This window comes from Anopheles stephensi, chromosome 3 (assembly GCF_013141755.1).
Source record: "Anopheles stephensi strain Indian chromosome 3, UCI_ANSTEP_V1.0, whole genome shotgun sequence".
NCBI classification, from domain to species: domain Eukaryota; kingdom Metazoa; phylum Arthropoda; class Insecta; order Diptera; family Culicidae; genus Anopheles; species Anopheles stephensi.
In genome coordinates, this window is record NC_050203.1 from 22159320 (window position 1) to 22186386 (window position 27067).

Below are 27067 nucleotides of genomic sequence, written 5' to 3' on the forward strand. Positions count from 1 at the left end.
CCCGGCAGAAGATGCAGATGTGTGAGTGAAATGATGCGTACGTCTGTGAGTTTGTTTGTATTCGTGTGACACATGACGTTTACGGTAGGCAAAAAAAACATCGCAGCTGTCAAAACGTTATTCAGCAGATAAGAGAAAAACAATCATTTACGGCTGGTGGTCCGCTAGTGCAAGGAAAAAAGTTTATTTATCACACTTTCAGTTATAGTATCGTAGCTTTACGTCGCTTTTCTTCACACCAGCCACTGCCTGGCTGATGGCAATGGTGCTCCGATCATGCTGAACTTTTTGTACGCCGTTCTTTTTAGCACCCTCGCTTACCTGTTTCTAACATGGTACGTATCGTGGTGCGAAGCGTTTTCCGACCAAGCCCATCTTGCGAGTGTGTGAGACAGTTCATCTTTCTGCCCGGATTACTTGCAGGCTCATACCGAAATTGATTGGATTCGTGCTGAAAAAGCTGTACAACGTAGAGATCAATGTGGGACGCATCAGCTTACCCTGCTCCATACGCGATGTGACCGTGTGCAAGAGCGGCTTTTCGGTGCAGATTGATGAGATCACCCTGCAGAGCAGCTTCGTCAATTCCGACGTTTCGAAGCTGCTCTCGATTAATGTGCGCGATGTGCGCATTAACAAGGACATTAATAAAGCACCCGGTGGCGGCGGTGGTGGTCCCGGAAGTCCCACCGCCGCACCGGGTAGCAACGGTAGCCCGACGGCAGGGACGGGAAGCAACGCGGAGTGGGGTGAGTATCAGGCCAGGGCAAAAGCTAACACGCAGCGGAAACAGCTTGACTTCCGGGAGAAAAAGGTACCGCCCCGTTTGCTCAAGTTTGCCCAATTTATGGCGGTACACATAAACAACGTTTCGGTGGCGTTGCTAAACAGTGCCCAGGAACCGGGCTGGCTGCTGCATGCCACTGCCAAAGAGCTGCACCTGGACGGTAGTCTCGTGCACAGTACCAAATCGTTGCTCGTTTCCGCCTCGCTGTGTGATGCGCAGGCGAAGATCCTGCGCCATTGCATATCGACTCCGAAGCGCTTGGAACGATCGCGAAAGATATCCGACCTGCCGCAGCCGTGTCTGGGCGAGCTAAGCTTCGGCATCGCGCTGGACGGTGTGCTGGTGGTGGATGGGCCGATGTCGCTGGAAAAGCTGAGCCTCGCGATGACCACGACGAAGGTGATCCTGCACGGTGGGCTGTACGAGTTTATCAAGGACACGCAGGCTCAGAAGCGTCGCCAGCAGCTGTTTCTCCGACAGCACGGCGTACCGGACCACGAGCACGAACCGGACCGTTCGTTTGAGCCGGCCGACGAGGAGGAGTTTTCCGTGTACGAACGATACCAACGGTTGGCGCCGGTGATACCGAAAAACTTTTTCGTCAAGATCGAAAACACCACCATCAGTGCGGTGCGCGAAAATTCTTCGAACGATTTCTCTGCCACGTTGCAAAAGTTTGCGGTGTCGAGCAAATTTAGCACGCCGCCACCGGCGATCGGCACCGACGAGTGTCAGCTGCCGCTGGTGTACGTGGGCGTGCAGCTGCAGCAGCTCGAGATCGACACGATGCACGAGAAGCTGCTGTTTCTACAGCAGTTTAGCGTCGACTCCAAGCTGGAGGGCAGTCTGGTGAACATCTACTCGAAGCTTTCGTCGTTCGTGTTGATCTACAACCATCGCGAGATTTACGGGTGGATTAGCAAGAACTTCTTCTCGGGTGAGCGTACCGCACGGCAGCTAAATCCCAAAAGCCTAAAGCTGGCTGGACTGGCGACCCACTGCAAGACGCGCCGTTCGGCGGCCGGTGGGTCGAAAATGTTGGAAGACTTTCTGAAGCGCTGCGTCATCAAGGGATGCGCCGAGCTGTGGGATGTGACGGCCGTGTTCCGGTTCGGTCCGACGCAGGTGTCGTCCATCTGCTGCCAGCACGCGAAGCTGCTGCTGGAACAGTTTGCCGAACGGAGGAGCAAGGTGTACGAGAGCCGAATGCTGAATCTGCTGCTCGATCGGCGCCACTGGAGCGCAGAGCTGCTGATCGAATCGGTGTGGTGGTCGCTTAGCTCGAACATTTCGCACAAGGAAAATGCGCAAAGCTTGAAGAAGGGCCACATACGCGGCAGTCCGTTCTACGTGGCGATGAGCCTGTGCAAGCTGAGCAGTTACGGCGACACGACAAAGCTGGACCTTTCGGTGCACACGTTCCGGGTCGAGTACAGTCCAACGTTGGCCGACTATTTGGTGCACGCGAAACGCTGCCTGGACCAGTACCGTTCCAGCGCGACCCCGGCAAACCACACACGGCCGCAATCCGCCCGCGAACCGCCACACCACCCGTTGGGCCGAGAACGGCGCGGTTCGCTGACGACGGTCGCTGACCTGCTGATTAGCGCGCGCGTTACCGACATTTCGGGCTTTTTCTTCAACCAGCACGAAACCTGCATGCTGGCCAACTTGAACGAGCTGACGGTGGGGAAGCTGGCGCAGAAAAATTTCATCCGCTTCGACAGCTTCCAGATGGAGATACTGGACTTCCGGCACATTACCGGCTGCGAGTATGGTTCGGCCGAGCTGCAGAACGTGTTCGCCAACGTGAAGGGCGTACGGGTGGAGCATGTGGACGCGGGCGGTGTGCCGAAGGTGTGCGTGTGGCTGCTGGAAGATGCGATCGTGATGTGGAACACCAATCTGCACATGCACATCGTAACGCTGCTGCAGGAGATGCGCCAGCTGAGGGACAGTTTGAAACCGAAGCCACTGCCGGAACCACCGCTGGATTTGCCGGTTCAGAGCGAGCCGGAACGGAGCGGCACGGGTAGGAAATCGCTGTTCCGCTCGATGATGCTCGAGCTGTACGCGGAAGGTAGCGTAGAGTTTGGCATCAAGATAAGCGAGCGGCACTCGATGCAGGTGTTTGGCGAGAATGCGCTCGTGCACCGGAAGGGCCAATGGATGCTGTCGATCGAGAACATTGTGATCAAGATCGACGATCAGCATATATTCACCATCAAGGATATGGTGATGGAATCGCTCGAGCGGGTCGAGTTGCTGTGCCTGGAGCGGCAAAACTACGACCATTTCCAGCTGGACTCGAACCGTGTTTGGGCCACAACGATTGGTGGGGTAAAGGTGGGTGGTAAAAATGGTGTCCTAGGTTCCCGGAAACCGCTTCGTTTAACGGGCTTTTTTTTTTGTTGTTATTCCCACCTAAAGGTAATCTTCCCGTACGAGCATGATTTTTACGGAGCGATCGTGAATGAGTTCGTGTCGATCTATAAGTGGCTGAAGGTGGTACACAACTACAAGAAGAAACCGTTCACCATCGATAGCCCGTTGCCGAGCGATATGATAATACAGGTATGTGTGGAGTGGCGTAGAGCTATAGATTGCGCAGTCATCGGGGCACTTAAATGCTTTGCTTAGTGAAGTTGGTCTACTGCCAAGGTTCAACGCTGAAGGGCTTGCTGAATAGAATCCGACTTATCTGGAGCGTTGAGTAGGAAGGACCATCACTCGATCGGCCTGTGGCTAGCCCATGACCTTGACGTAGATCCAGTATTATGTTCTCCACTAACTACCAAACACCTCGCGTTTGTTTGCAGATCAAAGAGTTCCTGCTGGAGATGAGCGACGACCCGTTCGAGGTGAAGCTACGCGACAACTACGTACTGCTGCTCGACGAGTACCACGAAAGCGTCAAGCGCAAGGAGCTGTTCGATCAGAAGATCGCCCAACTGTGCTCGGAACGGCTGATGCTTCCGCCCGGTACGCTCGAGGAGCTAAACGCGAACCTTATCAAGAAAAACTCGGAAATCTACATACAGCGTTCGAAGAAGATCTCCGAATCGGGTCCACCGCGCACGCGGCTTATCGCCTGGATAATGACCGATTTAGAAATTATGGCCATGGCCGACCCATCGCTGCACGGTGGTGAGAATGCAGTGCGTTGGCTGCGCATGCTCGACGCGGAAAGCCCCTGGCCGGATGAGGGCATCGAGTTTGTGACGCTGTGGGTGCGTGCAGTCAACATTGGCTGCAGCGAGTGGAAGTTTATGCTGCGCGACTACCCACAGCCCATGTTTCACGTGAAGGCCATGCATCTGTTTGGGACGCTGGCGGGCGCTGAGATGGCACCGCCGAGGCGCGCCAAGCGCGATGTGGAGATCGAGCTGGGCGACCCGTTCGGCACGCACACGGTGCAGCGGAGCATGACGTCGATCAAGTTTTACCACGATTTCAACTGGGAGCTGGACTACCTGGCGTACGCATTCGGGCCCTGCTGGGAACCGGTGATGGCCCAGTGCAATCTGATGATGGAGAAAATTTCGGCCCCATCGCGTGACCCGAGCCCACCGTTACCGTTCTGGGACAAGATGCGGCTGCTGATGCACGGTCAGCTTTCGATCATAGCCAAGCAGTTTACGATTCTGTTGCACGCCTCGCTCGATCCGTACAATACGACCGAGGAGATGGAGCTGACGTGGAACAACTGTGGCATAATGTATTCGAATGCGCGCCTCATGTTCAAGGGTGATTTGAATATCTACGTACGAACGGCGTCACGATACGACGATTGCCGATTGCTGCATCTGCCAAATCTGAAGCTAACGTTCAAGCTAAACTGGGTGTGCTTGGCGAACCCGAACGATCACCATGCGGTGGTTCCGTGCGCACCGGACAAGCTGCCGGAGTACAGCAGCAACCAGGTGCACGATTCGTTCCGCGCGTTCCGTTCGCAGCACCTCAACATATGGGTTTCGTTCGAAATCAAGCAAAACGCCATGTCGGACTACGACATACCCAATCTGGTGCTGTACGGCAGCACGCTCCGGTGGTTCGAAAGCTTGAAGTTGATCCTTTCGGGCGTAACGCGGCCGACACGCCGCGGGCCAGTGTTTAACAATGTGCGCCCGAGAAAGAAGCAACTGAGCCGCCACTATCGCAAGGCCAACCTGCAGATGAGCTTGCACCGGTTTCAGATCTTCTACTGGATGTCGCACGCATTAAATCGTGGCTTCCAGCTGAGCGGGGGAAGAATCACGTTCAGCTCGGAACACACGCTCACCTTGATGCCCATCGACGATGGATTGATTCATCGGCCGCGGGCCGATTGGTCGGTAATGTACATGAACTGTGAGCTGAACGATGCGGAAATTTGGTTGCGCACGACTCAGATCAGCAACGAGCAGCAGCAGCAGCAGCAGCAGCAACGCACCGACACCAGCTCGGAAAGTCTTTCGAACGCAAGTGGCGACATCTACCGGTATTACTTCCTGAGCGTCGCCCGAGTTTCGTACGGCCGGGAGGCTCTACTGTCCACCAACGGTAACGAGCGCGAGAAGGACACTCCGACGCATAAGCTGGTGGTGTACGATCTGAAGGGTGCCTGGACGAAGGATAATAGAGATGTGGCGTTCGCGCTGTTTGATTCGCTGGTCAAGAGCCAGAAGCTGAAGAATAACCTCGCCACGGAAGCGCTCAAATGTTTCCGGAAGGAAGGAACGGGTGCAGCGGGTGCGGGCGGTGGTTCGGCAGGCGGTGTATCGACGGCCGCTGCTGGCGATCATGGAACACCGTTCAAATCGCGAAGTGCCGGGCAGGATCTGCACCATGGTGGGGGCGGTGTGGCCGGAACGACGAGCAGTGGAGGTCACCTTAGCGCCAAAGGCAAGGCGCAACAGTCCAGCGATAGTATGGCGATGTTGCAGCAGCTGATACAGGAAGCGGACCACAAACCGTTGGTGTACAGTGACGATCAGTCGGCACAGACGAGACAGCAGCAGTTGAAGGGTTTGCAGGCGTACCAGGAAGGTGACGTGCTGCACTACAATTGGGCCATTTCCCTCGTCAACTCGCAGGTGTTGCTGAAGGGCTGTGAAACGTCCGGCTATGTGATACTGAGCGCAGCTAAGGCGGAGATCCTGCAGCGCGTCCATCGTCCGGTGTGGCGCGACCATACGATCGTGTCGAAAACGACCTGGGTTGGTTCGCTGGAGTGTATGCAGTACTACGCGACGGTCAGTGCGAACGATGGCGACTCGCACGAGATGGCCGAAATTATGTGGCTTACGGTGGACAACATCCAGGAGAAGGATCGGGATGCGCCGGTCATTATCAGCGAGCTGCCCGATCTGCCACATCTCGTTGGCAGTGGGCAGAGCGTCGGCGGGGTCGTGTCCGAAACGGTGGGCGTACTTGGCGAGAGCAGCTACACCAGCGGACAGAAACCACCGATCCAGCTGCAGCGCATCGTGTCACGGTGTAAGTGTGAGTTTTTCTACGTCAGCTACGGTGACACGAGCATCGATCCGGGCACGATCAGCGAGGTGCCACCGCCGCCGGTCGAAGAATCGATGAGCCCGTGGGAAAACCAGGACGAACCGGTCGATGCGTTCACGCTGATGCATCACGACCTGGACGTGTGCACCAACTCGCTCCAGTACGCGATGATCCTGGACATTGTGAACAACCTGCTGCTGTACGTGGAACCTCAGCGTAAGGAAGCGCTGGAGCAGCTCGCCCGGATGCGGTTCCAGTTGCAGCTGTACAGCAGCGAGGATCAGAAGCGACCGATTCAGCATCTGCAGACGGAGATCCGCAGCCTGATGTCGCGCATCCGATGTCTGGAGAAGGACATACATTTCATCACGAAGGCGCGCCTTGAGGAGGGCGATTCGGAGGAGCTGCAGGTGGAGTTCGAGCACGTGCACAACGCCATCCTGGACTGCAAGGAACTGCTGACGACGAAGAGCGACGAGCTGGATATGATGCTGTCGTGCTACAACGAAGCGCAGCTGTCTGCCTCGAATCGGTTGGCAACGTTCCGCAAAGATAAACCGGTAACGATCGTACGGGCGAACGAAATCTGCTTCAAGCATGCCCAGTGGCGTCTGACGGAAGCGGACGGTCAGATCGGTATTGCCGACTTGATACTGAGCAACTTCCTGTACACGAAAAACTCCAAAAGTGACGACTCGGTGGACCATCTGCTGGAGCTGGGATACATTAGGATAAGCAATTTGATCCCGCGCGACAGCTACACCGAGGTGCTGTGTCCGACCGAAATACAGCGCGACATGCCGGTGGAGCACAAGCGCGTGTTGCGCGTGTTTTGCCGCGAAAAGCCACCGGTCGGCGGGATCTCGGTGAAGGAACACTTTGAGATTAACGTGGTGCCGATTACGATACAAATTTCGAAGAAGTTTTACAACACGATGCTAAAGTTCTGCTTCCCCGATCGGGACGAAGCGGATGCGGTGGACGAACTGGATGCGAGTGGTGAGGGTAGCGGATCGGTTGCGGGTGCGAGCGGTAGCGGTGCGGGGTCTTCCGGCGCAGTGAAGGGTGGTGGCATCCGGAAAACGAATTCCTCCCTGTTGGCCAGTGGTAGTGGGAGCGGTGGTGGTGGTGGAGGGAATGCTAGCGGTGGAGGTGGTGTTGGTAGTGCTTCCGCTTCCTCGAGCAGCTCCAGTTCGACGACTGGCGGTGGATCGAAAGCTTCCTCTAGTGGTGGTGGTGGTGGTGGTGGCAAAAAACCGTCCAAGGACAGTACATTCTTCGTACGCATCCAGGACGACGTGGAAAAGATGAAGGAGCGGGCCGAGAAGAATAAGCTGTTTATCTACATCAAGATACCGGAGGTGCCGGTGAAGGTGAGCTACAAGGGAAACAAGGAGAAAAACTTTGAAGACATCACGGATTTGGCACTGCTCATACCGACGCTCGAGTATCATAACGTGACGTGGACGTGGCTGGATCTGTTGCTGGCAATGAAATCGGACAGCCGGCGTGTACTTTTGTCGCAGGTAGGTGTGCGCTTCCGGACCGTGCAATGCTACAAGCAAGTATTGCAGGGTTTTCCTGATCGGAGAACAAGCGCGCGGATGCAATATTCACATCATTATTACTACACTGTTCATTCGATACTAGCAGTTTTTGATACTTTTGATAAACATAAAATTTTTGATATTTTTTATGTATCAAAACTGTTGTTCAACTTAAGTGGAGAGTGTTTGTAGAATAGTGTGATTTGTGCACACGATGCGCCTGCTGATTGATTGATATATTAAATTGTTTTTTTTTATTATGTTTGTTAGGCAATTAAGCAAAAGTTAAAACTGAAGAAAGCTCTCGTTGACGAACAACCATCACCGCAGGAAGAGGATAAAGCTAAGATGCTGTTCGGCAATCGACATGCGGTAAGTACTACCCCCAATGCTGTGCTAATCTGTGCAAAAGGCTAATGGCTAATGCTGGGGAGAATAATTTTCTTATTGAAATGTGTACTCTTTTCTTTACTCACACACGCACACACACAAACATGCTTTCCTTATGTTGTAAAATGTGACAGCGTGCACGGAATAAGGTATATGTATGAAGCATTCGTTGTGGTTTTGTGTGTTTTTTTGGTTTAAATTTTTCTAATTTTGTTAATCGATTTTATTTTTCGTTGCTGGATTTTGTAACGCAAAATGACATGTCTTTATATCCTTTTTTCACATTGTCAATCTAACGAGCTCGGAAGTGCAGGTTTTGTGAAACCGACAGCCGATTGCTGATCGATAATTTAATTCGAAATTATTTTCACGACATTTTTTAAAAGGACAGTTTATCTACACATAAATTTAATCACTCTAGCAATACGGCCAGAGATCATATTAAAAAAATCTCGTTTAAATCTTACAGATCTTATGAGGTAAAACGAGCTTTAACTTTTTTTTTATTCTAATAGAACGACCTGTGGCCGTATTGCCTACATCTTAACTTAGATACAATATGGATTTTTCAATCTGGTTTCCACATGTTTCCTGCATGTTGTTCGGTCTAAACAAATCTCAAGCAGAGTTTTCTTCATATTGGGAAATGAAATATCTGTTCACGAGAAATTAAAATAAATTATTCGCAAAACCCTGCAACATTCCTTTTGGACCTTTGATTGTCTTTGACACACCATGCTCCCAACTTCAAATAACTATCGTATCATATGTAAATGATGTTTTTACATTTATGTAAATACATTTCGTTTGCGCATCTAATCAGGCTGACAAGTGCTTGCCTTGCTTAGTATTTGACCTTTTTTGTTTTATGCTACAATTGTTCGCATTCCATTTCACCTTACTTAAGCTTGTCCACTTTCACATATTTTCAGCCGGAAAACAAAAGCCTTCGGAAGGGTGTGTTTAAGTTCTCCAAATCATAAAGGAAAACGGTGCAATTACTGAAATTAACAACATCACCAACATTAGGGAGTTTTAAAATTAAGAAAAGTACTACGCTTCAAATCTACAGAGCCAGTAGTAGTGATCCGATCATGTAAAACCTACGAACCAAGTGATCCTCTATCTTATATCATTTATCACTCTTACCACAAAAGTACGTACCGAGTTCGTGGAATCGTAGCTAGGTGTATTCAGAAGCGCAATTTTAATCTACCGCGCGTAAATTTCATCGTACTAATTAGGAAAGTTTCAAAATAATAATTGCTCCAGTAAAAGGGGGAGGGATAGCTATTTGGCACCAAATCTTCGATGCTAGAGTTTAGGGTTTGTTGTTGAGAGCGAGCGGGATAGACCAACGAGTTAGTGAGTGAGCAAACGATCGATGGCGACCGTAGACCGTTAGGGACTGCATTGTGACAGCACCAAAACAGGATTATTTACATTTAATTGATGTAGCTGTGAGATTATTTATGGTTTTTTTTCCGATCAGCATTTTCATTTACTACCTTATTTATGTCAACCAGTCCCGTCGAGATTAGCTCGGGAAGATAATTGGGATGATTGCACGATTTCCATCATTGCAGGGTTTTCGCGTTGTTGCTTTGGCCGATTGATGCCTCTATGTGTATTATTATTATTTATGAATACGTATTTCCCAGGAATACTGTGTATTGTATTGTGCTTTTCACCTTTTACAGCGAGTCGTCACTATGATTATACAGTTAATGTGCTTCTATGTTATACCAGAACGTGCTTTGTTACCGGTTGGATTAGTATTAGGGACAGGGATAATGGTGAGCTAAGCGCACAGGAAACGAGCAAAAATTACGAACCGTCGAAAGGTTATTGACGTTACTGAAAGGTTAGTTTTTTTCCGGGGTTTTGAACTTTCGAATGTTAGCAGTTTCAAAGGTTGAAGGAAAAAGTGTTGTGTGTGTGTGTGGGTTGAAACAAAAAGGTTCTAAATATTCCGTACCAAAGGTTTTGCTGACGATTTGTTGTGTTTTTTTGTTGTTGTTGTTACATATATCACCTTTAGTATTATAAGGTTAAATTTATATTTCCCTTAACACTTACCGAAAAGTTTCGCAATATTTTTTGCACCCCAAAAATGATAGAAAACAACCAATTTGAGCAGAAACATATAAAAAAAACAATTTTATTCCTTCAAAAAGTCAACAAACAGCAGACGATGAAGATCTGCGCTGTGACGAATTTGGCGACGAAAGCTAATATACAAAACTAAACAAAAAAAAAAATAAACATATGAAATCGATCTTTTACGAACGATCGCGGCAAGGAAGCAAATGACGTTTGTATCACTAAGCAATAATTATAGTAAATATACAATATACAAATAAATAAGTTACACTCTCTTTCCTCCCCTATCGCTACCACTGGTCTCCCCGGCAAATGGCCGGACGAGGGCCCCGGGTGCTACAGGGACCGGACTAACATTTTTTTCTTCCTAAACAACTAGAGTTAACGCACCGCGCACTAACTGGGGTGGACCAGCGCAAAGGCCCCGGTTTTTCTTAGGGATGTGTATAACAGTGGTGTTTGGTTTTGCGGTTAAAAAAGTCATATAAAAAAAGATCCCCCGGGGTTACGCGGTCCATGCCCAAGCTCTCCCATCACATACCGGCAAAATGTGTGTGTGCGTGTGTCGCGTGTATAAACGATGTATATATATATAGAGAGAACTTGATTGTATTTAAATCGTTGCATTTTTTTTTTTTGGTCAAGTGTTTGGACACCTGTTTTGCAAATTTTCGGTTTTCTTGATCGTTCGTTTAGAAGTACTCTTTCTTGAATGGCGAGCAAAAAAATAAAAAATAAAACGGAGCACAAAAAAACTCGACAGTGAAAGCTACTAATAAACCGAAACAGAGTCACCCCAAAACACCAAACGCCCCCATCAATGTCAAACAAGGCCATTGATGGTGGTGTGATGGAGACCATCTTCTACTAAAATAATGGCCCACTAGAAAATCTTGTCCGGGGGTGCTATTTACAGTTTCGAATGAAATAGCAACAAAATGGGACGCTTTTTTTTGTTCTTCCAGTAGAACATGGCGGACGGTAAGCAAGCAAATCAATCAAACGCTGAAACAGAACGCACACCTTGCTGATAGGAGGTAGGAGACCATGATGGGGAGGGGAGAGGGGTTGGGTTTAGCAAAGATGGCGGTTAGAACGTGGTAAGCAGCTCCTCCTGGATGCTGTTGGAGCGCAACAGCTGGCGTGGGGATTGTCCACCAAAGTTGGAGATCGTCTCCGACTTGGTGGCTTCGTTCGTTTTCATCGTATGATACTCTTCGGAGATTTGCTGTAAAACAAAGATATTGAGAATTGGAATTAGTACAACGAGTGCACCTTGAAGTTACACACCAACAAAATGGCGTGTATAATATGTAATGTATTGTACAGCCAACTGTCGTGCAATTGACCTGTCCTATACGGTTCTGTCTAAAAGGTCTTCGTCAATTGGCAAGCCAGAAACTGAAGATGACGTTCTGAGCCAATATTTACGTTCCTATCCTGTTTGAGTTACGAAGTCCTATTTTGGAGGCGAGGATAATTGATTTGTTGGGCTAAGCTGCCTTTCATTTAAATGTGGATTCAGTAAAAGAGTTCTAAGTTATGGGTTATGAGTTCTGGAAGAACCACTACTGGATCTTCAGATCCGCTCAACTTGGGAAGCCCTGAAGGTCTGGAGATCGAATTCCATCCGAACCACTCCTCCGTACTGAGGACTGCATGGCCTAGCAATTCATTAGGCCACGCAGAAGAAGAAAAAGACTTTCCCATATTTGCAAAGGGCGAGTTATAGAAGACTACCACTTAATTTTGGGAAATCTCAGAGAAGACTTTCGATTATTATGAAAGATTGTTGATGCCAAATTACGCAAAAAGACCAGGTGCGGTTCTAGGATAGCGCAATAGCGATTTATGAGTTAAACCCTGTTAACGTACCTTCAAACGGTTGCCAGGGAAGATTGCCCTCTCGCGCTTCTTCGTCATGAAGTCGGTGTGTACCAACCAGCGGTGATCGAAGCACTCCTCGACCGTGGGACGTTTGCTGTGTGAAAGGGAGTTTGAAACACGTTTAATACTTCACGTTTTGTAGGCCCCAAAACGACGTGAAACACTTACTTTGGTGCACGCTTGAAGATCAGCATCAGGAAGCGCGTCGCTTCGGCGGTCACCTCCTTGAACAGGTTCTCGAAGCGGTAGCGCACGAAGCTAATGTTGGCCCGAGTTTCTGCCTCATCCTGGCCACGGAATGGACTGGTGGCCGACAGGAACAGATACGTCAAACAACCGACCGTCCAGATGTCGGTCTGTGGCAGGGCTGGCTCATCGTTCAGGACCTCCGGTGCTGTTGGGAGACACGATCTTAAGTACGTTGTCCTTCGATCTCGATCGGCTTCCAGTTCGATACTCACGCATAAAGTCCAACCAACCCGAACGGGTAACGTTCGTGCCGAGCTTGGATACGTACTGGGCGGAACCGAAGTCCACCAGCTTGATGTTAACCTGACGCACCGACGCCATCACAATGTTGTCGGGCTGCAGGTCCAGATGGCAGACGCCACGCCAGTGCAGGTACTGCAAACCATCCAGCACCTGGTTCACGATGGTAGCCACAATCTGCTCACTGTACTCCGAGCGGCTGCTCAGATACGTCAGCACATCGGCACCCTGCAGCTTCTCCATCACCAGCGCGGCAATGGACGTGTTCTTCGGGCGGAACGCAGCCAACAGGGCAGCGATGCGTTCGTGGCGCAGCGTGCGCAGCACATCAAACTCACGCTCGACCGCTTCGGCTGCACGCTCGTCACCCAGCTCGAAGATCTTGGCCACCACAATCTTATCGGTAGCCTTCTCCAGACCCTTCACCACAATGGAGAACCGTCCGCGGGACATCTCCGACATAAACGTGTACTTCTCGTTGTAGTTACCCTCGATGCTCCACTTGAGCGGTGTCTTTTCGTAGCTGTAATCCAACCGCCCGGTGCGCTCCTCTGGACCGACCTGCTGGCCCGACTCCGTCAGCTGCTGCAGATGCTTCATGGCACGCGTGATCTGAATCTTCGGTGCGCCCGACTCCAGCGTCGTGATGGTCTTCGTCGGCAGACCACGATCGCTCCAGCCGATGCGGTTGTACGCGGCCAGCCGGAACTGGTAGCCAACGTTCGGGCGCAGATCGTGCACCAGGAAGAACTCGTGATCGATATTGCACGCCACATCCACCCAATCGACCTTGCCGTGCTCCTTCTGCTCCAGACTGTAGCAGATCACCTGCGAGTTACCGTCGCTGCGCGGTTGCTTCCAGCGCAACAACACTTCCGTGTCGCTCACCGCGACGGCATCCGGCGCATCGGGTGCGTCCGGAATAACGGCAATCACGACCCGACAGCGGGACACCGTCTTGGCAATGCGATTGCTTGCGACCGCCTTATACACACCGACGTCGTTGTGCGTGGCCGGATGGAACTGGATCACCGAGCGGCCGTCCACATCGTCCAACACCTTGATGCGGTTGGTGTCGGTGATGACCATATCGTTGCGGAACCAGGTGACCGATGGTTTCGGATCACCGACGGCGTAGCAAATGATCTGGTTCGGTTCACCTTCGCGGATCGCGATCGTTTGTGGCTTCTCGCGGAAGAACGGTGGCTGACCTTCGCGCTTGCACTCAATCAGCGCTTCTGCTTCGGCGTACGATCCCAACCGCGTTCCGACCTCGTTACGGAGACGGCGCGTTACCGTAATGCTATCGTCCGTTCCGTAGCGCGTGATGCGGCTGCGACGCTCGTCATCGATTTCCTCATCCATTACGTCCGTAAAGCGACGACGCTCGCGAATGATGGGCAGCTGGAAGATGAGAGATCAGATCAGATAAGACATTCCCGGACATGGGGGGGGGGGGGGGGGGGGTTGGTGTCCCTCCAAGCAATACTTACACTTCCATCGTAGTTCGAGTCCGACACCAAGCTCGGCGAACGGTGCTTGGCGATCTTCATGTACTCGCGCAAACGGCACGGGAAGGTCGTATCGCGCAGCTGCAGCAGATACGTGTCCGGTCCGTACTGGTAGTGGCTTTCCGACTTGAACGATGCCGTCTCGTAATCCGGATGGTTGTCCTTCGACACGTACTCCTCCCACTTCTTGCGCTTGTGCGGGATATCGTCGACCTGCATCGGTGGCGGCGTACCTTCGGGCGTGAAAATAATGCCCGGCGGGTACACCATGCGCGACGGATGGTCGAAGCAGCTCATCAGCGGCCGGCGACGGTACCAGGTGCGGCAGGACGCATTCGTGTACCAGTCGCGGTAGTGGTAGTAGTAGCTGCGCAACCGATCCGTACCAATCTGGTACTCCTCGAACGTTCGACGGTAGATCACATCGAACCAGGAGTGGTTCAACGCGTCCCGGATCGTCATACGATGCTTCTCCTCGTACACCAGCAGCCGGGTAATGAAGTCACGCGCTTCGGTCGAAATGTTCTCCCAAACCGAACCGATGAACGTCCACTTGCCCTCCTTGATGCGGGTCAGCGTTTCACGATCGTTACGACCCAGGAACGGGCTGACGCCACCGAGCAGAATGTACGTGATGATACCGACGCACCACATGTCCTGTCCAAGCCCGACGCCACACCGGTTAATAACTTCCGGTGCGATAAACTCCGGCATACCGTAGTCGAGCGTGTACAGCTTATCGTCCTCAATGCGCCGAGCCAGTCCAAAGTCACAGATCTTCAGATTATCGCTGCCCGGATGGGCAATCAACAGATCCTTGATTGTTAGGCCCATGTGCGCAATGCCACGCGTATGCATATGCTCCAGTCCAAGCAACACCTGGTACACGTAGATCGCAATCTGCCGCTCGGTGTAGTAATCGTACTTGAGCAGATTATCACGCACCAGCTCACCACCGGACGCAAGCTCGAGAATGAGCGTGATCGAGCGGTTTATGTCGTACGCATCGTGCAGTCGGATCAGCTTGCGGTGGTTCAGTACGTTCATGATGTCCACCTCGTTGAACATGAACGGACGCAGATCGGGACTGCCGTACATGATCTTGGCGGCAAAGTTGCGACCGTTGGAGCGATCCGTCGCATGGTACGTGATACCCTGTGTGCCACGTCCAATCTCATCACCCAGATCGTAGAAGTCCTGGTAGACCTTGTTGCGGGCACGCACGTACGGCGTACGGTGGTGCGCATTGTACACGTAGTCTTCCTCGTTGTCCTCGACGTGCACCGTCACGGACGAGCTGATCGAACCAATCGCATTGCGAGCGCTGATCGAGTACAGTCCCTCATCCTTCTTGATCGCATCGGTCAGCAGCAACACACAAGTATCCGGCTCGTAGAAGATCATCTGTAAAAGAAGAGGATAACCATTATTCGTGAACTAGAAACGCTTCGCGGTCACCGCAACCTACCTTAATGCGAGAAGATTCGTGAATCGGTTGCCAATCTTTGTACCACTTGATGTCCGGGAACGGAACACCGGTAATCTTGGCCTCCACGCGTCCCGAACGACGGCCCATAATGAACACCTCCTCCGGACGCTGCAGGAACCGCGGATATTCGCCCAGCTCCAGGCAGACCCGCTGGCGCACCGTTCCGTGCTCGTTCGTAGCGGCCGCCTCGTAAACACCCACGTCCCGATCGGTCATACGGTTGATGAACAGCGTCGCCTGTCCGTTGCGTGTGTAGCTGAAGCTATAACGACCGCCCGCCTCAATGATCTGATCATTGAAGTAGTACGTCATTGTAGGCTTCGGATAGCCGTACACGAACCAGAACAGGCTGACGTTGTGATTCTTCGTACCGTACTGTACCGGGCGCTCCTGGCGAAGGAACTCCGGCGCCTGCGCCTGGTGACGATGGCCCGGACGTTCTACGTCGAAATCGCGCGGATAGAATGAGGACGTATCCGGGCGGAAGTCACGTCCCGGTCCGAGGTAAGGATAGAACACCGGCGGTTCCGGTTCCAGCTTCTGGCGGTACGTCTGCACGTACGGGCTAGGATCGCTCACACCGTACAGATTCTCGACGCGGATGCGGAACTTGTACTCACGGAACGGTTCCAGATTGCGGACCTCGCACGAACAGCCACGAATACCCGACCGGGTCGTGTGCCATTCACCGTCCGGCAGTTCGATCATTTCCAGCTGATAGGTAACCGGGTAGCGGGGAACGGTCGTCATCGAGGGACGCCACGAGAGCGTAAGTCGACGGTCGGACAGCTTCGAGATGATTGGTTTCTCCGTCAGTGGGTATGGTGGCGTGTGGAGCAGATCCTTGCCCTTGCCCTTCACGTAACGACGGCGCGGGCGGTAGTCGGACGGTTCGAACTTCAGGTTAGCATGGCAGATAGCTTCGCCAAGGTTGTTCACCGCCTTGCAGCTGTACCGGCCGAGATCTTCCTCCTGCACATCGTCCACAATGAGCCGTGCGAGACCATTCTTTTCTGCCTCGATACGGTACTTCTCGCTCGGCACGAGACGGCGCCCGTCGCGGATCCATTCGACGGTTGGCATTGGGAAGCCATCGACGCACACGGTCAACTTAGCCTTCATGCCGTCCAGCAGCGTCATGTCGTTGAGCTTCTTCATGAACGATGGTGGCGTTGGTTCATCGCGCTTCTCACTGTGGAGGAGTTTAAAATTGGTTACATTGGTTGGTTCTTCAGATTTAGAGTCCTAGCCACACACTTACATTCTGGTGACGACATCCAGCTTAGCCTCGATGGTGCTGCTTCCCTCGCGGTTCGTTGCAGTGCACGAGTACAGACCGGTGTCTTCCGGTTCGCACTCCTTAATGTACAGACAGCAACAATCGCCCTCGTACTTCATCTTGTACCGATCGCCAGCGTGGATGGGCGATTCGTTCTTGTACCATTGAACCTCGGGACGCGGTACACCGACCAGCTTCGCCGGGAACTTAGCCTCCAATCCTGGCAACTGTTGCATGTCGGTGAATGGATAGACAAAGTTCGGCTTCTGGAACACCTTGCGCACGATGGCCGAGGCACGCGTTTCCGTTTCGCCGAGCGGGTTCGCCATCAGACAAGCGTACTCGCCCGAATCGGACATTTCCGCGGGCGTAATGGTCAGCCCAACGCTCTTGCCATCGCACGTCACCGCCACACGGCCGGTCGGTTGCAGTGGCTCACCATCCTTGGTCCAGATAACTTCCGGTGCTGGGTTGCCGGCGAAGCGGGCCGAGAACGTAAGCTCCTTACCCTCGTCGGCGGTAATGTCGCGCAGGCCTCCCAGGAAGCTTGGCGGTTCCTCGGGCAGTGAAGGATCGGTCGTTGGCAGAATGTTTACAGTGGCGGCACTGATCGTTTCTCCATGATCGTTCGTTGCGATTGCCTGATATTCGCCACAGTCAGTACCGGTGCTCTTGTCCAGCGCAAGCGTAAAAGCACCCTCGGATTCCTCGGTAAGCTTGTACCGATCACCGGACACGAGCGTACCGTTGTGCGTCCACTTGACCGAAGGCTGCGGGTAACCGATCACCTTGACGTTCAGCTTGACCGGGAAGCCCTCAACGATGTTAACGTTCATCAGCTCACTGACGAACTGGGGCTTCTTGCCCTTCGGTACAATCTCCGTCAGCGAGGCCGACTTCGCTTCACCGTTCTTGTTCTTCACCTCGCACGTGTAGATGCCACCATCCTCAGCCGTAACGCGATCGATGATGAACCCGATCAGACCATCCGGCTGGTTGATGAAGTTGATGCCGCGCGTCTGACGCAGCGGCAGTCCATCCTTGAACCAGCGCACCTCGGGCATCGGGAAGCCGGCAATTTCGGCCTCCATATGCAGCGTATCGCCAACGGTGAGCTTATGGTCTTGCAGAGGGCGCAAAAATACCGGAGGCTTTTGCTTCGCTGTTGATGGACAGTAGGAAGGGCCATGAGAGAAAACGGGTAAAGACAGATCTCGTGTGAAGGAAATACTTACGAGTGATGGCAACACAGCATTGGGTAGTAATGTCGCCACTCTTGTTGGAGAGCACCAACTTGTAGCAACCGCTATCTCCTGGCAGGACGTTGTCGATCACGAGACGACAGATACCATCATGGCCGTAGGTGATCTTAACACTGGATGAGGAAGGAATGGTTAGTGGTTTGTAATGGAATTTCGAACCTGTCACAGAACTTACTGATCATCAGCCTTGATTTCGTTGGAATCCTTGTACCAGGTCATCCTTGGCAGTGGGCTACCATCGACGATGCAGCGCAGCTCCAAACGATCATCCTCCTCCAGGTCCAAAGACCGATCGAGTCCCTTACCAAACACGGGCTGTTCGTTCTTGACCTGAATGTTAAACTTGGCCTCGGTTTCGCCACCGATGCTAGTCGCCAGACAGGAATATTCGCCCTGCAGCTCGGGTCCGAAGTGCGTGATGAACAGTTCGCTCGTCACCTCCGTATCGCCCGACGTGACGATCTTGATCTTCGGTTCCTGCGATTCCTCATCGATCTCTTGCGTATCGAGCGGTGTTCCGTTGTGCAGCCATTGAATAGCTGGACGTGGAACACCCTGCACCAGCACCTTGTTGTAGACATCGGCCCAATCGTGCACGGTAAGACAGTCCGGTTCCTTGGTGAACTTGGGCTTCTCGGCTGTGAAGTTGAAAAATATCGGTTCCATTATTTAATGCCCCAAAAAGTGAGGTTTCTGTTGAACTTACTGTGCACGTTGAGCTTAGCGGTTGCCACAGTTTCACCCTGAGCATTCGACGCCGTCAGCGTGTAGGTGCCGTGTTCGGCAAGAGCGCAAGATTCGATCACGAGTCTGTTGATGGGAAGCAAAGAAGAAACACCTTCCAGTTACATTGTTTGCCCTTCGAGCAGGGACTCTCCCACGGTATGCACTTACGTGTAAACCTCCTTCTCAATGTCGGCAATCACATCGCAATTGTCGTTGTTGCACAGATTAAGCCCATCCTTCGTCCAGGTAACCTTCGGTTTCGGATTTGCCTTAACCAACACCTGGAACACGCCCTGCGTAAACGGTAGCACCGTGGTGTCGTGGAAGTTTTCAATCTCCGGCTTCAGCAACACATCCAACCGGCCGTTCGATTCGCTGATGTCGTACTTGTTCTTCGCCTGGAACGTGTAGTCACCGGTGTCGTAGTGACGGGCCTGATCAATCTGCAGCGTGTACGTGATTTCCTTCAGGTTGTACTCTAGCTCCTTGATCTCCGTCTTCATCTGGATGAAGTCGTCGGCCTTAACCTCGGTTCCGTTCTGCAGCCAGGTAATCTCCGGCTCGGGGTCCGACGTGAGCGTTACGGTAAGCGACACCGGTTCGTTCTTGTGGACGGAAATGTTTTCCAGACCCTTCATGAACTTCGGGCGACGATATTCCTTGCAAGCTGTGAACATGGGTGGAGAACGATCAGGATTAGACCTCGAAAAGGAAAGAGAGATACGATTGTTTCAAAACTTACGAATAACGGTCAGCTTCGCTGGCAGAGACTTTTCGCCGATGCGGTTCTTTACTACGGCCTTCCATTCGCCAGCGTCCGCCTCCTTCACGTCACGGTTCTCGATTTTGTACGAAGTCTGTTTTGGAGGAGGTTTCTTAGATTATTCAACGGCACTCGTTCCTTCCCGCACATCACTACTTACACCCGAGTCCGTAATGCGGATACGATCGCTAGACTTCACCAGCTCATCGTTATGGTACCAGGATACCTCCGGGCGCGGAATACCGTCGGCTTCCACCGTCCAGATCAGTGGCAGCGAGTCGAACGTCGTCACGTCCGCAATATCCGTCTTCAGGATCTCCGGCGATGCTGGATGAAGACGCAATGGCAAAAGGTACGATTAGAAAGGTGTCACAGCAGCACGGTGACAGCGCAGTGACAGGTACTGCAGGCCGAACTACCGACCACACTAGAGTTGGGCTGGTTAGTTCCGATAGTTGCTTGTGAGTGAAGTTTGAAAGTAGATATTATCTTATAGAATATCAATACCGTAAAAATATGTACAAGAAAAAAAAATGTATATATAAACAGTTCAACTAGTGACAGAGATAGTGACAGACAGGCGGCATCAGACAGACAAGACAGTAAACGCGGGTGAGCAGTATAATGGGCAGCTAATGAGCGGTAGACTGTACAGGTGAAAATTAGCCAAAAGAAAGACAAGAGGAATTTGCAGTTTTGGTAGTGCTTTCTCATGACTCTATCATGACGCTAGACTCATCTCACCAATTAGAATAGGGTATGTACATAATTTAGACTCAACTACATGAAAACAAGACACAAAAAATCTCCCTTCCCGCAAAAAAAAAAACTGTAGAATCGAACCGGGACACTATAAACACACACACGCACGAACTAACTGCACACGGCGTAAGTAGAACGATCAGTGGAAGGATAAGAAAGAAAGATGGCGGCTATGTACAACAGCTATCTACAACGAAATTTCTTATGTGTGTCTGTGTGGTTGTGCTTTTTTGTAGTATAATTTGGTAACTACCTTGAAGAGTAACAAGGTACACTGTACGATAACTTACCGATCAGCATCCGGAGAGATCCTCCTCAGTGGAGGGACCGTAATCCAAGCGAGCTATAGATACTGTTGGTTAGTAAAGCGATTTTTTTCTGTTTGTAACAAACCAATACCAATTGAACCGAAACTCTAACGTTAGGCAAGAGAAAGATTAATAGAGGATTGATAAAAGGGAAAGTAGGAAAGATTGGATTTCTTGAAGAGAAATTGGAAGCAATCATAGTCGATCATGCTTTCGTGAGCCTTTAGTGCTGTTCGGCGAAGATGTATCGGGTGTCTTTGTGTGTGTGTGTGTGCCGTGTTTGTGTGTGTTGGTGTAGTTTTAGTATACCTTCAGGCCGGGCCGGTTCCTGTGGATCTTTCGTTACAGCTTTTTCCACGCACTCCTCCACTGTACCGTCTACGATCGGTTCCTTAGCAAGAGCCTTCTGGCTAGCCGTCCGCTTCTCGACCGGTTCTTCCTGTACCGGTTCCGGTTGGTCTGGTTCACTCTCGGTAAGCTCTTGCCTTTCAAGCGATTTACCCTGTTGGGGTAGGTCATCCTCAAACGATACCTTCTTTTCGATCGACTTCCGGCCAGTTCGCTCCTCACAGACTCCCGTCTCGAGCAGGTTACCCTTGCGTGGAGAGTCTGGAACATCCTCCATCGTTAGCTTCTCCTGCTTTGCATCGAACGACTCCTGGGACACATTTTCTTTCCCGAGCTCACTCGTCTCGAGCGTTGCGTTTGTTGGTTTCGTGAGCTCACTCTCCACACCGACACGACTGTTTTGACGCGACGGGAGTAGTTCATCCTCGGAAGCGGATGTGATCGATACACCACGCGACAGTTTACCCTTCGTCGCTGTTTCATTGTCCGATTCGATCTCTTCGATAACGGTTCGGGAGCCTTCGTTTGCTGACAGTTGCGATTGATACTGACGTTTCTGTTCCGGCGAGGTAAACGTGATCGTGTCGATCTCTTCCACGTGCAGTGCGGATGCGTGTGGTTTGTTCGGGTAGATGATCTTCTGCATCACCTCGATCGGTGAACCACTGTCCTCCTCGAAGATAACCGTTGTGGCGCGCATCTGATGTATGGAGTGTGATTCTTCCGGCCCTAGTAGGTGCGTTTCGGGGTTTGTTGTTGTACGTGCGTGGTAGTGTTTGCGTGGTTTCATAAGGGATACAAAAGGGATATGTGAAAGATCGGGCAACGTGCTTGGCTGTGAGCAAGTGTTGCAACTCGGGTCGGGAAGGAGTGTGGAGTGTGGACAGTGGCTGGTGGCTTCATGCCGTCTTGTGCAACCTCGTGAAGGAGTTGGTGATGGAGGGAGTGCAAGGGATGGAGGGACACGTGGGAGAGGACTCTGAACATGTAAGGACGGGCTCACTCCGAAACGAATACAATTACCTGTCACTATTGCTGCGTGGCTTTCCTCGGTACACACGGACACCATGATCGTCTCACCGTGCTGACCGATCTTCATACACTCACTTATCATACGGTGGGCTTCGGCATTCTCTCCCGGGCTCGCTACAATGGCCTCTGGTGTTTGGAGAACGAATGCCGTAAGCAGACCAGAACGCGGTGTTGTGGTTTGGTTGGTTTGTTGTTGTTTGAGAGACCATTTGGTATTGCAACATAGACGCAAAACGCAGTGTAAAATATACAAAACAGAATGTTATTTGTACAGTATGGTGGCTTTTTGGGGATGCAGAAGGTGTTTGTTTGTTCCTGACCATCACTTGTAGGGTGAGGCTGATCAAGAGGACTGATAGGTGGCTAGTAGTAGCAGTAGACATGAAGAAAACACGGTAAAACCCACTGTGGTTGCAGCTAACAACTATGTACACGGCTGGCTTGCTGCGAAGGAAGGTAGGAAAGTCTATGCAACTAATCTAAGCCGCCAGCCCCTAACTGGAGGAGCAATCTCAAGAGGTGGACAGGAGCAGTGTCTACTATCTAGCACGAAAAGAAACGAAACAAAACGGCAGGCAAAAATGACTCCCTCTGTGGCCACCAGTTGTTACCCTCTTGTACGGAGATCGGCTCCACGAACGGTTGCTTCTTCGGAGGAACATCTTCGGCAACTTCTGGTACCTGTTCCGGTACCGCGATCGGTGCAGCAAGCGTCACCTCACTGATCACTTCCTGCACAAGCGTGATCTCCTCTGCCAGCTCCACCGTAATGACGTTCGGTTGTAGCTCGGTCTCCGGCTCCTCTTCTTCCGGTTCCTGCACGATTTGTGGCTCGTGCGACTGGACCTGTAATACAGTTTCCTCCACCTCGAACGCTACCGTTTCGGTAACGTGCGACTCCTCTTCGATCACCAGCGGCGGTTCCCCGTCACCCTGCTCTTCTACATATACAGCTGCGTGTACGCGGACGAGGTTAGGTGTGTGGGTTTCACAAATCGACAAACGAACATATAGAAGGATTATCACAGGGCACAAATGTTGTTGTGTGTGTGTTCAAGAGCTTCAAAACTATTAATACAGTGTGAGAAACACAGTATTAAGAAGAGGAAACCAACATATAGCGGCTAGCACCAACGCACACACCCCCGGCTAGTTTATAAGAATAATCACTTGCGAAGATCGTTCTCATCACGATCATCCTTTCATCACCTTGGACACCTATGTAACGTATCAGACCGAAAGAAAGGATAATTGTTGTAAGGAGCACGGCGATACTTACTTTGAACAACGACTCGGCCCTTGGTAGTGGCAGTTCCCATGGAGTTGACAGCCCGCACCTCGTAATCGCCCGAATCCGCGCCACGCACCATCGTCAGCGAGAGCGTGTAGTTCTCGACGCGCTGCGAATCACGCTTGATCGTCAACCGAGCGTCGGTCTGGATCGGTTGACCGTTCTTGAACCAGGTCACCTCCGGTACCGGCTCCGCGTAGATCTCGACCTCCAGCGTGAGCGTGGTGTTCTCGTCCACATCCGTGTCGACCAGCGGTTTGCGTACCTTGGGCGAACACTGTACCGTCGTCTTGGCGCTCGTCTCGTCCGAGCCAAGCTCGTTCGTGAACTTCGCCTTGTACACACCCTGCAGCTCGGCCTTCACCTCCTTCAGCACGAGCTGATAGTACAGACCGTCCTCCTGGAACTTGTACTCGTTGCGCGACTCGGTAATCTCCACATCGTCTATGTACCACTGCACCTTCGGGCGCGGATAGCCGTCCGCCTTCACCTCGAGCACAACATTCGTTTCGCCCTCCTTGCAGGTGATGGCGGTCAGCTGTTCGCGCACCTTCGACTTGGTGCTCACGTTCACCTGCGACTTCTCCGTCACCGTGCCGTAGTCGTTGATGATGTCGGCCGTGTAGAGTGCGGTATCGTCGCGGTTAGCAGCATGGATCTTCAGCACGTATCGGCCGTCCTCGGCGATGATGACGACACGCTTGCCGTCGGCCACCACCTCCTTGCCGTCCTTGTACCAGCGCACGATCGGGGCCGGGTTGCTCTCGGCCTTCACGACCAGCTCGATGTCCTCCTTCTCGTTGACGATCGTTTCGTCCTGCAGGTGCAGGGTCGTTCGTGGTGGGGAGTTGATGGTAAACTCCCAGAACTCGGACGCCTGGCTGATTTCGTTCATTGCAATGATCTAGACAAACGATTCGCGGCATAAGGGCATTAGTACACGCTTAGCAAACCCAGTAAGAGTAGTGCATCACTTACCGAATAGTTGCCAGCGTCCTCCAATGTGGTGTGGTTAAACTTGATGATGTAGTAGTTCTCAGCGGTAAGGAACTTGATACGGTCGTCCTCGCGGATTTCCTTGCCGTTGCGGAAGAAGCGCACGGTCGCGGCCGGCACGGCATTGACCTCGATCGACATCTTGTACTGTTCGTTCACCATCGCAGCCATATCGTGCGGTTTCGTGATGGTGGGAGGCGTCTTCACGACCAGGTTAATGAACGTGGAGTCTTCGCCGAGCTCGTTCTGGGCCACGATCGAGTAGGCGCCCGCATCCGACGGTTGCACGTCCTTGATGACGAGCGACACTGACTCGGCATCCTCGTAGAGGAACTTGTACCGACCACCGGGCTCGATGATCGTACCCTCGTGGCGCCAAACGATCTCCGGCTTCGGATAGCCCTTGACCTTCATCTCGAGCAGCGCCTTGCCGCCGATTCGGGCCAGCGCTTCCTTCGACTCGACCTCCAGGTGCGGCTTGGATGGTTCCTGTATGAGCTGGTTCACTTGTCCCTGAACGGTGAGTTCAGCGCTACACTGGATATTACCCGAGGATGTCGCGGCAACACAAGTGTAAAGTCCAGCATCTTCGGGCTTTACGTGCTGGAAGACAAGCGCCAGCGAGTCGGAATCATCCGCCATCAGCACCTTGAAGCGCTCCTCCGGATCGAACGCGACGCCGTTCTTCTTCCACACAAACTTGGTCTTGTCGTCCAGATTGTCGAGCTCGGAGAACAGATCGAGCTGGTCGGCGACCAGCAGCTGGGCCTCGGTTTTCGTCGTACCGAACTTGTTCCAGGCGGTGCAGGAGTACACGCCGCAGTCGCCCTTGTGCACCTCCGGTATGATCAGCTCGTAGAATCCGGTTTCCGCATGGTCGCGGTTAATCTTCATGCGCTTGTCGGTGTCTAGAATTTCCTTATCATCCTTGCAGCTGTTCGGAGCGGTTGTTTAAAGCGGTTTTCGTTTGGGCCCCGGGGGAGGAATAAAATTAAAGAGCAGACATGCAGTTGGCGATCATGCAATCACTTGGGAAGCTTATCTACTGGGTGTTAGGTTTTTGACTACGGAGTCCGTGGCGCACGCCACCATACTTACAATCGAACCTTCGGCGCGGGATCGCCCTTCACCTTCACCATGAAGGTAAGGTAGGTCTTCTCGATGACCTCGGTATCCTTCAGCTGGACGGAGAACACCGGCGAGTTGGATTCCGACATAGCCTTACGCTGTTCTGGTGTCACTGTGGGATCGAACGGATGTGAAATGAAGATCCGGGGTAGAACTCATCGGGAAGCCTTGTACTTACGAGTTTCGACGATGAGCTGTGCCGTACAGGAGGCATTCTCAGTGCCGTTGATGGCCCGGGCAGTGTAGATACCACTGTCCTGTTCGCGACAGTGCTGAATCTCGAGCGTGTACGACAGATCGTCGTTCTCCTTCGTGATCACACGGTCGGCCAGACGGTCATCTAGCGGCTTGTTATCCTTCAACCATTGCATGTTGGACATCTCGTCCACTTGCACCGTGAACTTGGCATTCTCACCCGCTGTTAAGTATGCAAAGTGAACCATTAGTGACTGTCATTCGTTCAGGATGCACAAGGGATGAAAAAAGATGTGCAATAGGGAACAGTTTGCCGAGAAGTCAATATTCGCACAACGCGTTTACGCGATGAGCTCGACGAAGGATGAAGAACGGAAAGATTTGGGGAGAAGATTGTGGTTGCCCCTTGAAGGGACATTGGACGGACAGAAGCGCGTCACACGTACGGGACGTCACGGTACACTCTACAAAGCTTGTATCTACAAAAGCAGTACGAATAAAGGGGCTCCTTCTTGAATGTATTCGATGTGAAGGTTTTTCTTCTTCTGACAATCTCATTACTTCAGTCTCGACATAAGATCGTCAGCAGTTTGGTATAAGCGGTAAGACAAGGGACTTGAAGATCACTACAGTGAAAGCAGAGAAGCAATTTTTGAGCTTGTATACGTTTGAAAGCTATAGCAAAATTCACGTTCTACTCCGCGATTTGATGATGGTGACCGGGAGGGACCAGTTGCGGCCCCACTGGGACTGTCGTCTGTTTGCTTTACTGTGGATGTGCTTGACAGTTAAAGAAGGTGCGGATGAACACTTACGCTCCACAGTGAGACCACGGATCGGTTTGATGAAGTGCGGCCGTATGTTGGTCGGTACACGGATCTTCTTCGTGTTGGTCGTCGACATCTTGGAGTCGTGGCGCGTCTCTATCGCAGCTAGTTCTCTCTCTTGAGCTATATCGGGGTGGTAGGGTTGCATTGTACGTGGTAGGCATGTCAGTTGGGGTTCGATTGAAGGAAGGTTTGAAGTACGGCAGTCGTAAGTGAGTGAACAGGTGTAGTGCGTGTGCGTGTTTGTGTGTCAAGCCAACCATTAGGCATTGGGTTACGTGTCGTGTTGCGTGGGCGGGGACAAGAGAATAGAGAAATTAAATAGAAGAAAGCATTCCATTAGAGAACGAGCAGAATAAACATTGATTGCATCACAATACAGGAAACGAAGAAAAGTGTGAAGACGGTTTTGTCAGAGCAGTTTTTGGTGATCAGCACATGAAAGGTGTGT

General features: G+C 51.8%; 2 protein-coding genes across 9 annotated transcripts in view; one reads left to right on the forward strand and one right to left on the reverse strand.

Annotated features, from left to right (window-relative positions):
* The first annotated feature begins 58 nt into the window (after window positions 1–58).
* LOC118509020 (protein KIAA0100) lies at window positions 59–10216 on the forward strand. 2 transcript variants are annotated; one of them, XM_036049045.1, is made up of 7 exons: window positions 59–335; window positions 424–3133; window positions 3218–3361; window positions 3607–7809; window positions 8101–8202; window positions 8355–8369; window positions 9153–10216. In XM_036049045.1, the coding sequence occupies exons 1-7, from the start codon at window positions 277–279 to the stop codon at window positions 9201–9203; spliced, it is 7284 nt and encodes a 2427-aa protein (XP_035904938.1). In that variant the 5' UTR covers window positions 59–276; the 3' UTR covers window positions 9204–10216. The 2 variants fall into 2 exon arrangements, with proteins under 2 accessions (XP_035904938.1, XP_035904939.1); XM_036049046.1 differs by lacking the exon at window positions 8355–8369 and having other exon boundaries at window positions 62–335.
* Window positions 10217–10781: 565 nt separating this feature from the next.
* The window catches only part of LOC118509019 (obscurin), a 65262-nt gene continuing 48976 nt past the window's right edge, over window positions 10782–27067 (reverse strand). For 4 of the 7 annotated variants that reach the window (XM_036049038.1, XM_036049042.1, XM_036049043.1 and 1 more), the window contains 20 exons: window positions 26605–26739; window positions 25773–26012; window positions 25565–25706; window positions 24449–25400; window positions 23459–24374; window positions 22171–22305; window positions 21109–21876; window positions 19890–20056; window positions 19709–19823; window positions 19135–19633; window positions 18947–19050; window positions 18416–18878; window positions 18214–18353; window positions 16961–18140; window positions 15679–16891; window positions 14193–15614; window positions 12672–14103; window positions 12379–12604; window positions 12199–12304; window positions 10782–11551 (listed from right to left, as the gene is read on the reverse strand). In XM_036049038.1, the coding sequence (XP_035904931.1) occupies window positions 11414–11551; window positions 12199–12304; window positions 12379–12604; window positions 12672–14103; window positions 14193–15614; window positions 15679–16891; window positions 16961–18140; window positions 18214–18353; window positions 18416–18878; window positions 18947–19050; window positions 19135–19633; window positions 19709–19823; window positions 19890–20056; window positions 21109–21876; window positions 22171–22305; window positions 23459–24374; window positions 24449–25400; window positions 25565–25706; window positions 25773–26012; window positions 26605–26739 (10493 nt within the window). In that variant the 3' untranslated portion in view covers window positions 10782–11413. Of the gene's footprint in view, window positions 11552–12198; window positions 12305–12378; window positions 12605–12671; window positions 14104–14192; window positions 15615–15678; window positions 16892–16960; window positions 18141–18213; window positions 18354–18415; window positions 18879–18946; window positions 19051–19134; window positions 19634–19708; window positions 19824–19889; window positions 20057–21108; window positions 21877–22170; window positions 22306–22790; window positions 23133–23458; window positions 24375–24448; window positions 25401–25564; window positions 25707–25772; window positions 26013–26604; window positions 26740–27067 lie in introns of all 7 variants that reach the window. The other 3 variants (XM_036049039.1, XM_036049040.1, XM_036049041.1) reach the window with 3 other exon arrangements.